The 14,844-nt window shown below is 36.5% G+C and overlaps 1 protein-coding gene across 4 annotated transcripts in view; it reads right to left on the bottom strand.

Moving 5' to 3' along the window:
* SENP1 (SUMO specific peptidase 1) overlaps positions 1-14,844 on the bottom strand; it is a 50,351-nt gene that overhangs the window by 18,545 nt on the left and 16,962 nt on the right. For all 4 annotated transcript variants that reach the window (XM_043885822.1, XM_043885795.1, XM_043885806.1 and 1 more), the window contains exons 6-10: positions 13,559-13,730; positions 6,561-6,664; positions 6,192-6,478; positions 4,718-4,772; positions 277-315 (exon numbers count right to left, since the gene is read on the bottom strand). In XM_043885822.1, coding sequence (XP_043741757.1) covers positions 277-315; positions 4,718-4,772; positions 6,192-6,478; positions 6,561-6,664; positions 13,559-13,730 — 657 coding nt within the window. The remainder of the gene's footprint in view (positions 1-276; positions 316-4,717; positions 4,773-6,191; positions 6,479-6,560; positions 6,665-13,558; positions 13,731-14,844) is intronic.

Below are 14,844 nucleotides of genomic sequence, written 5' to 3'. Positions count from 1 at the left end.
GAAAATAAAGGTATTTATTTTCCTTTCTGTTTAATAGCTAACTGAAATATTTTTGCAATTCATTTTAGTTTCAACAATGTTACAGATTTAATAAACCTGAGAATAGAAATGTCCCATCTCCAAAAAACTTCTGAAAGTCAGTAACTTAGAAGTTATTTTATAAAGAGGAAATTTTTACTGACTAAAAATAGGTAGTAGCAAGATTGGCTAATTGATTTCTCCTAACTGAAAAGAAAGTGATGAAGAGGCAAAATGATACTAAAAATAATTACTTACAATTCTTTGATCCACAGCTCTGCCTGGAAAAAAGTAGGACTATGGGCAGGAAAAGAAAAATGTGACAAATGAACAGGAGACTTAAAAGAATATCAAATATTTTCATCAAGAAAACCAATCATTTAAATAGTTTATACAAATGCTTTATAAGTATGGGATAAATAAAAGGACCTAAATTACATAAAACAATTCTAACTGGGAAGCAAAGGAAAACAAATGAGTCATTTGCATGCATATAGTTAAAAAGATGACCCAACATTCAGCAGAGAAATTAAGTTTAGCATGCTCCTTACTTGCAAGAGAGACCAACATGATGTGAAAAATACAACATTTATCAAGGTAATATATTAAAACTAGAATGTTCCTCTTTCCAAATGGCTCAGATTGACATTTATTGATTGTTTAATAAAATATTATGGGTTGTTGGACTTCTTGTAGGCCTGTCTGACTCAGAATACATTCAACCACATCACAGTAGATACTGAAAATCCCCACTCACAGCATAGTCCATATCAAATGGCTAATAAACCAATGAACCAACGTGGATAATCAGCGATATGACTCCCTTCCAAAGATGAGAGACCAATTTTATTCCATGCAGCTCTTGCTGACAACCCAAGGAAATAATGCTAGCAGAGTCACAGGTATGCTATCTGTTCTAGAGCCTTTTTGCTCTTCTCAAACTTTCTTATCTCATTGCTCATCTCCCCTCTAACTGAAGGAGTTCTCACAGAACCAAATGAAAGGCAAGTGAGCACTTTTCCAAAGAAAACTTTTGGATATGCAGAACAAGTTAACAAGAGTGTCAAACTGAAAGTTAAGAGACCAGAATCTCTTAGAGCTGCCCCTGATTAGCTTTGTGACTTTGAGCAAGTCACTTCCCTTTACATGGGCCTCAATTTCTGTGTTTGTAAATATGGAGATAAGAGTCCCTTTCAGCTTTTAAACTTCTACAATCTGTCCTGTAAAAGCAAAAATAAGGGCTCAGAGGTAATCCTTTGCTCCTAAGCCTAACTTCTGAGAATCAGTATTCCCAGTAACGCTTAGTTTTGGGGTTTAGTGATAAAAATGCTGTTCTACTACCTATTCACTGTCACTGAGGTCAGTAAGAGGAGAACACAAAGAAGGCAGCCTATCTCCTTAATGCAGTGAACAACTGATGTAACAGCCAAGAAAGAAAGTCACAGAGATCAGTGGAAGCACTGTGAGAGACTAGTTAGTGTGTGATACTAAAAATAAATGAATGTGAGAACACATCTATTGCACAATATGACTACATGACAAGAAATCACCCAGAATTTCATGGTACTGGATCATGCTATTCAAATCTGCTCCCCATGAAAGTGAAAAAAAAAAAAAAAAAAAGAAAGTCACTCAGTCGTGTCTGATTCTTTGTGACTCCATGGACTACACAATCCGTGGAATTCTCCAGGTCAGAATACTGGAGTAGGTAGCCTTTGCCTTTTCCAGGGCATCTTCTCAACCCAGGGATTGAACCCACATCTCCTGCACTGCAGGCAGATTCTTTACCAGCTGAGCCACCAGGGAAGCCCAAGAATACTAGAGTGGGTAGCCATTCCCTTCTCCAGTGGATCTTGCCAACCCAGGAATAGAATCAGGGTCTCCTGCATTGCAAGCAGATTCTTTACCAACTGAGCTATCAGGGAAGCCCAATGCTCCCCATATTAGAATATAAACTTGATGAGGATAGGAATTTTTGTCTTTTGTATTTACTACTGTATCCTCTGTACCAAGAATAGTGCCTGACAGATAGCAGGCACTCAATATTTGTTGAGTAAATAAATAACATAAAGGACAAGCACTTCTCTTTAATGGATCAAGGTATCTATTGGCATAGGAGAGCAACACACAGAAGGAAAAGCAAAATCCCTTTGCTTTTCAGAGATTACATATTACTTCTTATATAACTGATGCAATAAGCACCTACCTAGTGCTTTACGTACAAAACTCTCTTTGGGTTATGTACAAACTCATACTGGCAAAGCCTTATGATAATCCTCAAATTATTAAGCCTCAATATAATGTGTAGTAGGGAAACATTACTTATACTGTACAGAAAAGGAAACTGAGTTCAAAAGAATAATTTGCCCTGGATGAGTCAGGATTAGAAAGTACTTCAGTCCAATTCCAAAGACTGTGTTCTATTATTGTAAAGTGTCTTCTAATAAAGCAAAGCATTAAGCCACAATGGAGATGATGAGTATTTGGACTACTCAGAGTATTTCAGGCTTTCTAGGAAATTTGTTACTTGACAAAGCCTAAGTACTGTTAGTGTCATGTGCTATTACTGAAAGCAGGTGGTAGTGCAAAGATATTAGTAACACAAGGTACAAAGACAGAAGTACTGGAGGAAAAGACTAATGATATCTGGAGAAGCCCAAGAAATGTCCTGAGGAAAAAAACAATACCTGAGTCAGAGTTTAAAAAGCAAGATAAGAGTGTAACAAGTGGACAAGGAGAGAAAGCAAACTCCAGGCAGAAGGGGAAGGGGTTGGAATGTATAACACCACAAAGGCATAAAATGCATGGCATATTCTGGGAAATAAGGGCAGATCTTCATTGCTGGAACTTAACTGAGAGGCAGTGGTGGATGATTAAGAATAAAGAGCCAATCAACCAAGCCTTGAGAGAGCAGGCTCTAACTTTGATAGACAGCATCATCCAATAAGCCTCACCCAAGACTACTTTTCATCTTTCTCACTGTTCAGTCATCAGCAGAAGAAAGTCTCCATAAAGGAAAGACAGACTCAGTAAAGAAAAACTGAGAGCACTCATTATCTGAAATCAACTTTTTCCCAAGAAGGAACACCTATTTTTGTGCATACATGTAAAACACTTTTATAAGTGTTTTATCTGTAAGTTTACCTTCACAACAATTCAACAGTGAGGTATTAATACTGGCATTTTATTGATAAGGAAACTGAGGTTTAGAAGAGTAACTTGTTCAAAGTTACATGAAGCCTGGAAGAGGCAAGATCAGAACCCAGGTCTTAACTCAAAAAAAACGCCTCAAAACTAAAGAATCTAAACTGTAAAGTCTCCTTGAGAAACTATACTAACTAAGGAATACTTTATTTTTTTGAGAACACTTTAAATATCTAAAAGTTTAGAACATACTGGGAAATTGCAAAGATGTAGGGGAATTGAGAAAGAATATCTTATTATCCCTAATCATCTCAATGAAAAATTGATAGTATTATTATCCTAGCAATTGATTGCTAAGGCCCAATATAGCAGACACAGCAATCTAAGTATTAACAGTAACCTACTGGATTACAGAGGAAGAAATACTTAGTACCTCTAGAGGGGTTAAATTTCATACAGAAGATCACATCTGAATTGAGACTTAAAAGATAAGAAAAAGACTACTGCCTGATAGACAAGTTGAAGGAGGAGAGGGTGAACATACCAGGCAGAAGAAACACTTCACATATTCATGTGAAAGTATGAAAATACCTATCATCTTTTAAGTCAGCATATAATAAACACATGAAAGAATCCAGTATTTTGCACATGGCTCCTCCTCTCACGTCCATCGTGTCTCTCCTCAAATGTCAGCTTAGCAGAAACTCGCCATGACCATTTAGATAAATAGCACTCCCAATCCCCAGTTTATATATTACCCTGTTTTATTTTTCTTCATAGTACTTATCACCACTAGGTATATGTATATTTGATTATTTGTTATTATTTGTCCCCCATCCCTCTCCTTTGTTGTTGTTTAGTCACTAAGTCATGGCCAACTCTTTGCAAGTCCACGGACTGCAGTGTGCCAGGCTTCCCTGTTCTTCACTATCTCCCAGAGTTATAGGTCAAATTCATGTCCATTGATAAGGTGATGCTATCCAACCATTTCATCCTCTGTCACCCCCTTCTCTTCTTGCACTCAACCTTTTCCAGCATCAAGGTCTTTTTGGTACAATTAGGATGTAAATTTCTTCAGAGTAGGAACTTCATTTTGTTAACTGCTATTATTTCCAATGTCTATACCAGTACCTGCACCCCTAGGCTATCAATAAATACTTGTTAAAGAAAAATGTATGGCAGGAAGCAAGGCATGTGAAGGAAGAGTGTTGAATACTGCACTAGGAGTTTGGGCTTGATTCCACATCTTATCAGCCACTCTTGAGGGAGTTTAATGAATGATTAGATAAGCACTTTAGAAAGTTCACTCAGTAGAATTGAAGATGGACTAACAAACAAGGCAAAGAATGGGTTAGAGAACATGGTGGAAAATGGCATGAAGAACAAAATGCAGGTTGGAGGAAAAAAGATCAATTAAAAAGTTATTGAAGTAATTCAAACAACACATAAGAGAGGTCTGAGTTGAGTCTGTTTTATATTACTTAACTCTTAGTGAAGAAATTGTGATTAAAGAGAGGGAAAACAATGTTAAGAATGTCCTTTAAACAAAGTTTACCTGGGAGTTGGAATCTGGGAGTCTTTCACTTTGAGTAAAATCACAGAGTCTGATCCTAAACAAAAAACACAAGAGCCTATCATTAACAAAATTCCTCATGGCTGTACCTTCTAGATGTCTGCAGCTTAAGCTCCCATACTTTGCTATATTCTATTTCCATAAAAATAACACAGCATAAGGATAAAGGCAAGATGGAAGAGAAAGACAGGCAGGTCCATTTTCACTGAGCCACAAATAGGGCTTAGTGAAGAGCCTGTCTCACAAATAAAGTAAAAAAAAAAAGTATATATGCCCTTTAGCATCTTCTCCTGGGCTGTGCTTGTTCCCTGTACTTTTTCCTTCTATTCCTGAGAAATAAGAACATGCCAAGATTTCACAAAAGTCTTTAGTTCATGAACCAGTATGAGACTGAACAAGGTGCAAGAGGGAAGGGGAAGGAGGAAGGGAAGAGGGGGAAGGCAGAAAGAAAGAAAGCAACAGCTATGTGAGAAGCAGCAGAGTCCAAACAGTACAAATTCTAGCATTTATTTTCTATTGATAAAGGTAGGAATCATGTCCTTCTAAAGCACTATGATTAGAATCTCATTTAGAATATTTAATAAATGGGATAAGGAAGTAACTAAACCATTCAGTATTGTATGCTTGTTCCAGTTTAGTTGTATTTAAGCATCTGACATAAAATAAATGCTTCTGAAATTAAAGGCTTTTAATAATAGTTCTCAGTAAATCACTTCACAAAATTTTTTAAGTTTTTGTGAATTTGTGTAGCCATATAATGATGACACCAACAAATTCTATCCCCAAGTGAGACTTTTAAGAAAGTGACGAATAGATTAAAACACTTGTTTTAAGTTATATGCCTAAATATATACCATAAATACACACATAATACATACCTAAGGAGGGGAAAACTAAGCAAACAAACAAAAAACTATCATAGCAAAATCTTTAATTAACTGGAATTCCAAGAGACTAAACATTTTGGTTAGCTGAAAGTTAGACAGAAAATTCTGTTTTCAAAACTTACTGACAACCATTTCAAAATGCATAAACCTACTACACAGGTTTTATAAGTACTGCTTATTTAAGAACTTTTACTTCAATTCTTAATTGATATTTCAAAACTCCTAGAACTTGAGAGTACTTAATTTTCATTGTAAAGTACTAGAAACAGAGAAAGTACTAAAGTAAGTGGGCTTAATATACTCTGACACAAGACTGTTCAGGAAGTTAAACTTTTAAATATTATATGAAATCATTTGCCTCTCCATGTAAGAAAAAAGTAAGCTACTTATATGTTTCATTTACTCATGGCATGGCTAACTGAATTAAATGTATTTAAGGTATCTCGTATCTTATATCTTAATTAAGTTACATGTGTATTACTACCTTGCCTATAATTCATACAATTCTCATAGATCCAATAAACCGTTCATTGGTTATTGAAACTACAGCTATACAATTCCATTTTTACCTTCAGATTCTGTATTTGAAGCTGGTAAGTTATCTGGCTGATGTGAAAGAGAGTGGTCATGTTCGGGTTGATGCACAGGATCAGAATCTTTGGATCCAAATGTACCAGCATCTGGGGTGTAAGACGATAAGGAAAACACACTGTGGGACAATTGTTCCTGGGCAGTTAAAATGCTGGCAGATCCAGATGAAGAAGTATCAGAGCCAATGATCTGAGTTGCACAAGAGTTTCCATTTTTAAACAATGGGTCTTTCAAAGTATTCTTACTGGAACTAAGACATCGAGACCTAGCAAGAAAAGAAAACAATTTCAACATCCAACAACAAAATGCAGAATAAAATTCATTTGAAATATGTTTCTGTGACTCACAGGTGTAAAGGAAAATGTGTGGTGGGTTTGGCTATACAGAACTGCTTCCCTGTGACCATCTGCAGCAGCTGTCTGTAAATCTCTCGTTCTTCCTCTTTAACTGTCTTTAAAAGAAGAAAAAAAACCTTAAATACATTCAATGAGGCAATGTTTCTCTAAGTAATATCTAGACTCCCAGAGCTCTGTTAAAGCTCTGGCAGTGTCCTGACAATAATTAAGAATTATGATTCATTAATATTATTCTACAAAATCATAAAGCACATATAAGAGAAGTGAGTGAAGCAAATATTCGATAGTATATTTTGGAAAATTATGGGGCATATATGTAAACAGCAGCACACAGAAACTGTAGGATATGAAACTAGAAGGCCATTTTTGCATCACTGATTGTCCCAGAAATAAAACATTAAAAAAAAAATGAGGACCTCTAAGTATGACTCCAACAAAGTCCTTGACTCCTGATACCTGTTAGAAAAATCACAAGGAAGTAATCGGAACAGTCAAGATCAGCACTGTTTCCTATTCTACCCCATTTTTAAGAGTGTAAATATTTTCCAGAGATGGTTTGCATTGGCAACTTTTATTTACTCTTTTTTTCCCATGAAGTTCCAATACTGAATTTAGGGAAAAGCATATATTCCACAGCATAGTTCACTTACCGACCTAAACACCTACTATGCTCCAGTCACTAGAGATGCTGCACTGAATAAAATAGTCTGTGTCTTGGGGAGGTTACATTAAAGTTGAAGGACTGACAAACAAAAACTTAGTCAAGTAGTATGAAGAAAATTGAAGAGAAGAGAAAGTGATGGAGGAAGAACAGCAAGAACAGATAAGACTTCTCTAAAAAGGTGATATTTCTACAGAAACCTAAATCAAAGGAATAAATCAGTCATAGAAATTTATAAAGTGTATTCCAGGTACTGGCAGAACAAATGCAAAGGGCCTCAGACAGGAATATGCTTGTGTTCAAGGAATAGTAAGGTCAGTGTGAATCAGGAGAACAACAGTGAGATATGAGGCCATTTAGCAGAGAACCAGTCTACATGAGAACTTGTAACTGTAATCATGTACCTACTCTGCACAGATCCCCTGAAGCAATGGGCTGCATTCATTAAATAACATGCCCCAGGATTTAAAAAAACTTATATACAGTTTAATACAACCATCAATCTTCACAAAATAATCTTACATTTCGTGCCAGTGCTAGCAACATCCTACACTGTGACATTTCAATACGCACATAAGCATTTCATTCAATTACAAAAGTTTGTTAAAAGCACAATGAATAAAGCAATGATCCAGGCAAAAGTAAAGAGACACTAAATTTTTTCTTCTTCAATCTTTTTTTGGTACATAGTAAATTTCAGTTACATTGTCAGTATGTTACCGATCTAACAAGATACACCTTGCACTGAGCAATTTGACTACCCCTTATGAGAAAGAGTTATCCTTAAATCTGAATAGTTGAGTGATCACAAATGAAAGAAGTAGTTGAGCATTTGGTGGGAAAATAGAACCAAGAGAAGGAACAAATTTGTAATGCTCTCTATGAAGAAAATAAACACTATTATCTTACTCCTTAGACCTTAATATATTCAAGATGATGGTGGTCCTCTTTTTTTTTTTTTAGTGTTTGTGAAGAGACTGTCTATATATTTTTATAATTAAAAATCATAATTAAAATAAATGCCTCTTTATCCGACTCCTTGCAACCCCATGGACTGTAGCCTGCCAGGCTCCTCTGTCCATGGAATTCTCCAAGCCAGAATACTAAAATGGGTAGCTGTTCCCTTCTCCAGGATCTTCCCAACCCAGGGATCAAACCCAGGTCTCCCGCATTGCAGGAGGATTCTTTACCATCTGAGCCACCAGGGAAGCCCTTATTAAAACATAAATTTGCTATTATGAAGATTCTTCAAGTACATAATTGAAAGAAAGAAGCATCATTACAGATTATCAGGGTGTAAGAGAGATCTCTGTCAACTAACTCCACTGTGATCTATATACTAGAAAAATGTGCTATCTGGCACTTTAATGACTAAAATTCTGAATACGCCTCAATATAAATCTTGATGCCACTTTCCCACTATACCAAATAACCTAATCCGCAACACTATGGGGTTAACAGTATGTTGTTTTCAAGGGTGGTAAAATGGAGGGAGGGAAGGGAAATCAGAAGTAGAGAACTACACCTGAATCATGGATATTAACTCAATCATTTTAGTTCACTTCCACTGTCCCAACAAACTACATCTTAAAAAGCTTTGACTGTATTATCTTATTACAGGAAGAAAAGTAAAGCAGATACATTGGTGTAAGCTGCATATGAAGGGAAGGCAAAGAATTATCCCCATCACTTAAAAGACCTCAAGAGAACACCAAGAATAGATGAGATAGAAAGGATCTTTGTGGTACTCTAAACACTACAAACAAAAGGGGAAAAGTAGGGGGAGGAATAAATCAGCTTGAGACTAATATATATGTACTACAATTACAAGACATACAAGCAAGGACCTACTGTACAGCACAGAGAACACTACTCAATATTCTGTGATAACCTCTATGAGAAAAAAATCTGAAAAAAGAATAAATATATGTATAACTGAATCACTTTGCTGTACACCTGAAACTAACACAATATTGTAAATCACAATTACTTCAATACAAATTTTTTAAAAAGAATTAAACCATAGAAAGTTAGAAACATTTCCCTCCTCCCTCCTATCACATAAAAAATGTTTTCTTGGAATAAATTTTTATACTTATAAATATGAAGAACCAATGTGCCATTAAGTGACTCATCTAATGCAAATTATAACAAATCTAGATTAATTCAACACAAAGTTGACTGTTAAGAATAATTTCACACACACAAAAGTCCCCAACCAATCATTTTCTTCAATAAATATATCTTCAAAGAAAAGCTTCTGCCTGAGTCTGAACAACCTCACAGTCATTAGACAACAAAAAAATGAACAGAAATAAATGTCTAATACTCCAAATTATCTGAGGTCTCTTCAAGCCCCATATTTTCAGTTTAAACTGATTATGGTTTAACAGACACTTGCGCCTTAGAAGAAAAGCTATGACAAACCTAAACAACATATTAAAAAAAAAGTTCTCTACTTCAAACAATTATCTGAGATCTCTTCAAGCCCCATACTTTCAGTTTAAACTTATTTATGATTTAACAGATGCTTGCTCCTTGGAAGAAAAGCTATGACAAACCTAAACAGTGCATTAAAAAGCAAAGATATCACTTTGGCAACAATGGTCCATAGAGTCAAAACTATGTTTTTTTCCTGTAGTTATGTCCGGATGTGAGAGCTGGACTATAAAGAAGGCTGAATGCCAAAGAATTGATGCTTTGGAATAGTGGTGCTGGAGAAGACTCTTGAGAGTCCCTTGGACAGCAAGGAGATCAAACCAGTCAATCCTACAGGAAATCTGGCCTGAATATTCACTGGAGCGCCTAATGCTGAAGCACCAATACTTGGCTACCTGATGTGAGGAGCTGACTCATTAGAAAAGACCCTGATGCCGGGAAAAATTTAGGGCAAGAGAAGGAGGCAACAGAGGATGAGATGGTTGGATGGCATCACTGACTCAATGGACATGAGTCTGAGCAAACTCAAGGAGGTAGTGATGGACAGAGAAGCCTGATGTCCTGCAGTTCATGGGGTTGCAAAGAGTTGGACACAACTTAGCGAGTGAACAATATTACTTGCTAAACCATTTTCTATTGAGTGAGCGAATTAAGAAATTCAGAGGAAAGGAAGCTATAATTGGGTAAAATGTTAGAGCAAAGGAAGTTGGCTAATGTTATGTTATAAATCTAATACATGACCAAAGAAAGTTTAATAAGTTTAAGGATAATTAGTAAAGTATGTTTTTCTTAAAAAAAAAAAACAAACAAAAAGAATAAGCCCACCAGTGTCATCTATAAGGCAGCCCAACATCTTAAAATGCTGCTTAACATGTAGCACAGAAGCATGTCTGGAAGCAACATATAACTGAAAAGAAGCTACCTGTGTTATTGCCATTTAACATTTCTATTTTTTTTTTAGTATTTTTTCTTTCCCAAACAGAAACTCACATCCTCTGTAACAGTACTAAGAGAACATTCTGTGATCATGGAAATGTTCCTAATCTGCATTATCCAATATGGTAGCCACTAGCCATGTATGGCTAATGAGTACCTGAAATGTGGCTAATGTGACTGAGAAACTACATTTTTTTTTTTTTTTAAATTTTTTTATTAGTTGGAGGCTAATTACTTCACAACATTTCAGTGGGTTTTGTCATACATTGATATGAATCAGCCATAGATTTACACTTATTCCCCATCCGGATCCCCCCTCCCACCTCCCTCTCCACCCGATTCCTCTGGGTCTTCCCAGTGTACCAGGCCCGAGCACTTGTCTCATGCATCCCACCTGGGCTGGTGATCTGGAGAAACTACATTTTTATTTTATTTAAATTAACTTAAACAGCACACATGGCTAGAGGTTACTATTAATTAGATAATATTGTTCTTTAATGTTGCCCTTGAATCAGCCATCAGCCAAGTGGTAGTACAGCCACCACATGCATATTTCCAAATTCCTCTTCCTTGTGTATTATCTTCAAATCCCTGTTGTAAGATTGAACAGTACAGTGGTGACATGTTCATTCTATAGATGGCTTCATATTCCTAAAGATGTCAGACAACTCCAGACATAAGAGTATACACAATTCTCCTTCTTTAAACATAAGCAACAGCACCTCCCTTGGAGATCCCAATATTTCCATGGAAAATAACTTTTCCTCCAGTTTATAAGTTTACAGCAAGGAGATCCAACCAGTCCATCTTAAAGGAAATAAGTCCTGAATATTCACTGGAAGGACTGATGCTGAAGCTGATGATCCAATACTTTGGCCACCTGATGCGAAAAACTGACTCATTTGAAAAGACCCTGATGCTGGGAAAGACTGAAGGAAGGAGGAAAAGGGGATGACAGAGGATGAGATGGTTGGATGGCATCACCAACTCAATGAACATGAGTTTGAGTAGGCTCTGGGAGTTGGTGATGGACAGAGAAGCCTGGTGTGCTGCAGTCCATGGGGTCAGAGAGTCGGACATGACTGACTGAACTGAACTGATAAGCTCCCATCAATAATCTTACTTCAGTGGGAAAAAAGTAATATTTTAATCTGTATTATCTGTAACACCTAAGACTAAACATCTAAATAATCTGTTGAGAGTTTCATTTAATTAAGTTTGGTCCAATATTTTATCTTATTCATATAATACAGACTACTTCCTATTTCTATACTACAAGTACCTTGCTTTTCACAGCAGAGAATAGGCCTAAAAACAACTGAGGTAAAATTTTCTGCAACTTTTATTCCATAGGACAGGTTCAAGCCTTGGCATCTTCTTGACACCACAGAAGGAAAGAGAAATCAGCCTCCCATCCTCCATTGACCCAGCCTGTGGCCTGGAGGATAAACTGGAAGGATGGAAGTATTTGGTCAGCCCAAGTCCTCAGGTTGGAAGCGAAGGTGAAAGGACGGGGGGGGGGGGGGGGGGGTGGTGCTGAGTTGTCCCAAATACTGGTTCCTAGTGGGTGAATGGCGTGGGCTTACAATGCACACAGTGTGAAGGATACTCCAGCCGCCACGTGGGGCGAGGAGGGGACTGGGAGGCCTGCGTCCCGCTGCCATGCTGTCACTCTTTCCCCACAAGTCTCTCCGTATCTGCAGACTGCCTAGGCTCTAGCAGAAGTGCAACGTCTACAACTCCAGTAATTAAAAAAAAAGTATATATGCAGTAACTGATGGTACTAAATTCAATGTTACAAATGGTACAGTGAAAAAGAAATAGCTGTTGCTCAGCTATCACCAAAGGCAACTGTTGCTAGTTTTGTCTATCCTCCTCCCTGGTGATGCACTAGTTTTGTCACCCTCTGTGAATACTGTAGATTCAATACAAATTTAAAACCAAAAAACATACAGCATTTTTAACTAACCATGTCACAAATAATCAAGTTTTGCCACCTAAGAGATCTTTACCACCAAATTACATAATTGTTTAGCATCTAACACTGTATTCTGACTTCCGGCTCTGGAAGCTCTTAATGGGCAGGAGCCACATCACCATGTTGTGTAGCAGAAATCACACCACACTGGACTCATGCAGAAGAACTGGGTTGCAGGCTGACTGTTTTTCAGTTGTGTGACTTCCGACCTTTACTTTCCAACCTTCTAAAATGGGGTTATTACCTCATCTCTACCTATTTCACAGATTAAAAGAATTCAAAACAGTAATATATGTGGAAAGCACAGTAGAAAATCTAATGCTATCTAAGTGTGAGGCCATTATTATTCATTTGTATCTCCACAGCAACGAGTCCAAAGCTGACTAGATGCATAATATTTAATTGAACAGGTATAAGTACATTTCCTTACTGTATAAATTATATTTACAGAAATGATTTTTTCCTTTAGGTTTACTGAATGAATATAACAACACAGTGTCAACACATCTTTTTTGTGAAGAAAGTTTATGATCTCAAAGATTTTACTCATAATGAAAAGATTTAAATTGTTTAAGTGTCTTCTTGATTTTTGTTTTATATTGAGCAAAGGTTTTCCTGGTAAGAAGGGCAGACAGGTATTTTATCAATCCAGCAAGGTTAACAGTTTTGCTACATGAAGCTAGAGTTTTACACAGGGTCCAAAAGAGAAAAGAGATAGTCTGATGTAAGAGAAGCCACTCAGATGATACTGAAGATTAAGTCTGCTATCCAACAGGAACAGAAGATGGTAAGAGAAATACTGCTAAATTATCTCCTTAATCTTTTTAGAAAAGATGACAGCACTCAAAGAGTAATCAAGAAAAAAAAAACAACACAGTAACGGTTAAGTAAATGCAATGGTTAATAAACATCTAAGTCAGAGGGAACAAATAGCTGAAGGTAGGGCAAGTTTAACTTTTAGCAGCTTTTCCTTACCTCTTCTGCTGTGCTAATATGTCGTCTCTGAGTTTTCTTGGGGCTCAAAAGATTTCGACGACATGAACCACTCCAAGATGGACTTGAAACAGGTTTAATAGGAAAAGATTTTTCATATGCAGACACGTGGCAGTGATGGTTTGACTTTCCTGTAAAATTGTTTGATAATCCACTAAAAAAAAAAAGTTTGTAAGAAAAGACATGAAACTCTAAGCAAGTGATTATTTCCACTTTCAAGAAATAATAGAAACAAAAAATTAACAGGTAGAATGACAGATGCACCTTGTGAGGGAAATACACAGGAAATGATACATGAGTTGCTGTCTCAAGTTCTGCCATTTATGAAGTCTTAAGCTGCCAAACTATATAATTATCAAACACGTAAAATTTTATTTCTTAGTTTCGCCATCTATGACAGGAAGCACACTGGATTAGACTTCTTCAGAAAATCTGGGTTCAAGGTACGTTAATATGCACACATTTTCTATTTAATCCCTGCAGGCCCTCTTCCAGCCTTTTGGAGGAAAATATTTTCAGATTATATATGCAAAGATGAATAAAGCTGAAGCTCAAATGAGTTTTTCAATTGAATTTTAAAGTTTCCTAAAAGGCCAACAGAGGGCTCCCATCTATCACTAAAAACAACCAGAAGGCTTATTATGAGGCTGCATCACTGTGACTTCTGGCCTCTCTGTTTACCTCTTTGGAAAAATTGTTTCTTTATACCATATCTGCTTCAAATAATGCAGAAAATTGACAATAAAAATATTTTTGTGGACTCAAAACCCAGTTTTCTCTCTAAGGTTAGGTTAATAATTTATAGTTATTTCCTATGTGTTCATCTACTATCACCCAGCATAGCTACTTGCACTCATATAATTTTCTTCCTGCTGAGGATGAATAATGTACATAGCTAACTAAGCTGAATTTATTGAAATGAACTTTTTAAATCAATACATGTGGTCTGAATCCAAATGAAATCAGATTAGGTCTAGAGAAAATAAAAATGTACATATACTCTAACTCTTTCAAACTCTGATGATTTCTATCCTTGATGGAGTGGGGAAAGGAGAAAGAACTTAGAACCTCAGGAACAAGATTCTTTTCTTAGGATGGGAAGAGGCAGCCAGGAAAAGATGGCAAGGACAATACAGTTTGCTTGGTAAGGATATAATGGATTCCCCACAGTGTCTTTTGTATTTATTCTTCCTAGAGTGTGTGTGTGTGTGTTTTAACGCAAAGATTCTTTTACCTAAAGAAACAGCATTAGGGCATCCTGCAATGCC

This window comes from Cervus elaphus, chromosome 3 (assembly GCF_910594005.1).
Source record: "Cervus elaphus chromosome 3, mCerEla1.1, whole genome shotgun sequence".
Lineage (NCBI taxonomy): Eukaryota > Metazoa > Chordata > Mammalia > Artiodactyla > Cervidae > Cervus > Cervus elaphus.
Note: the sequence above shows the minus strand (reverse complement) of the source record. Positions and strands in the feature narration are given on the sequence as shown.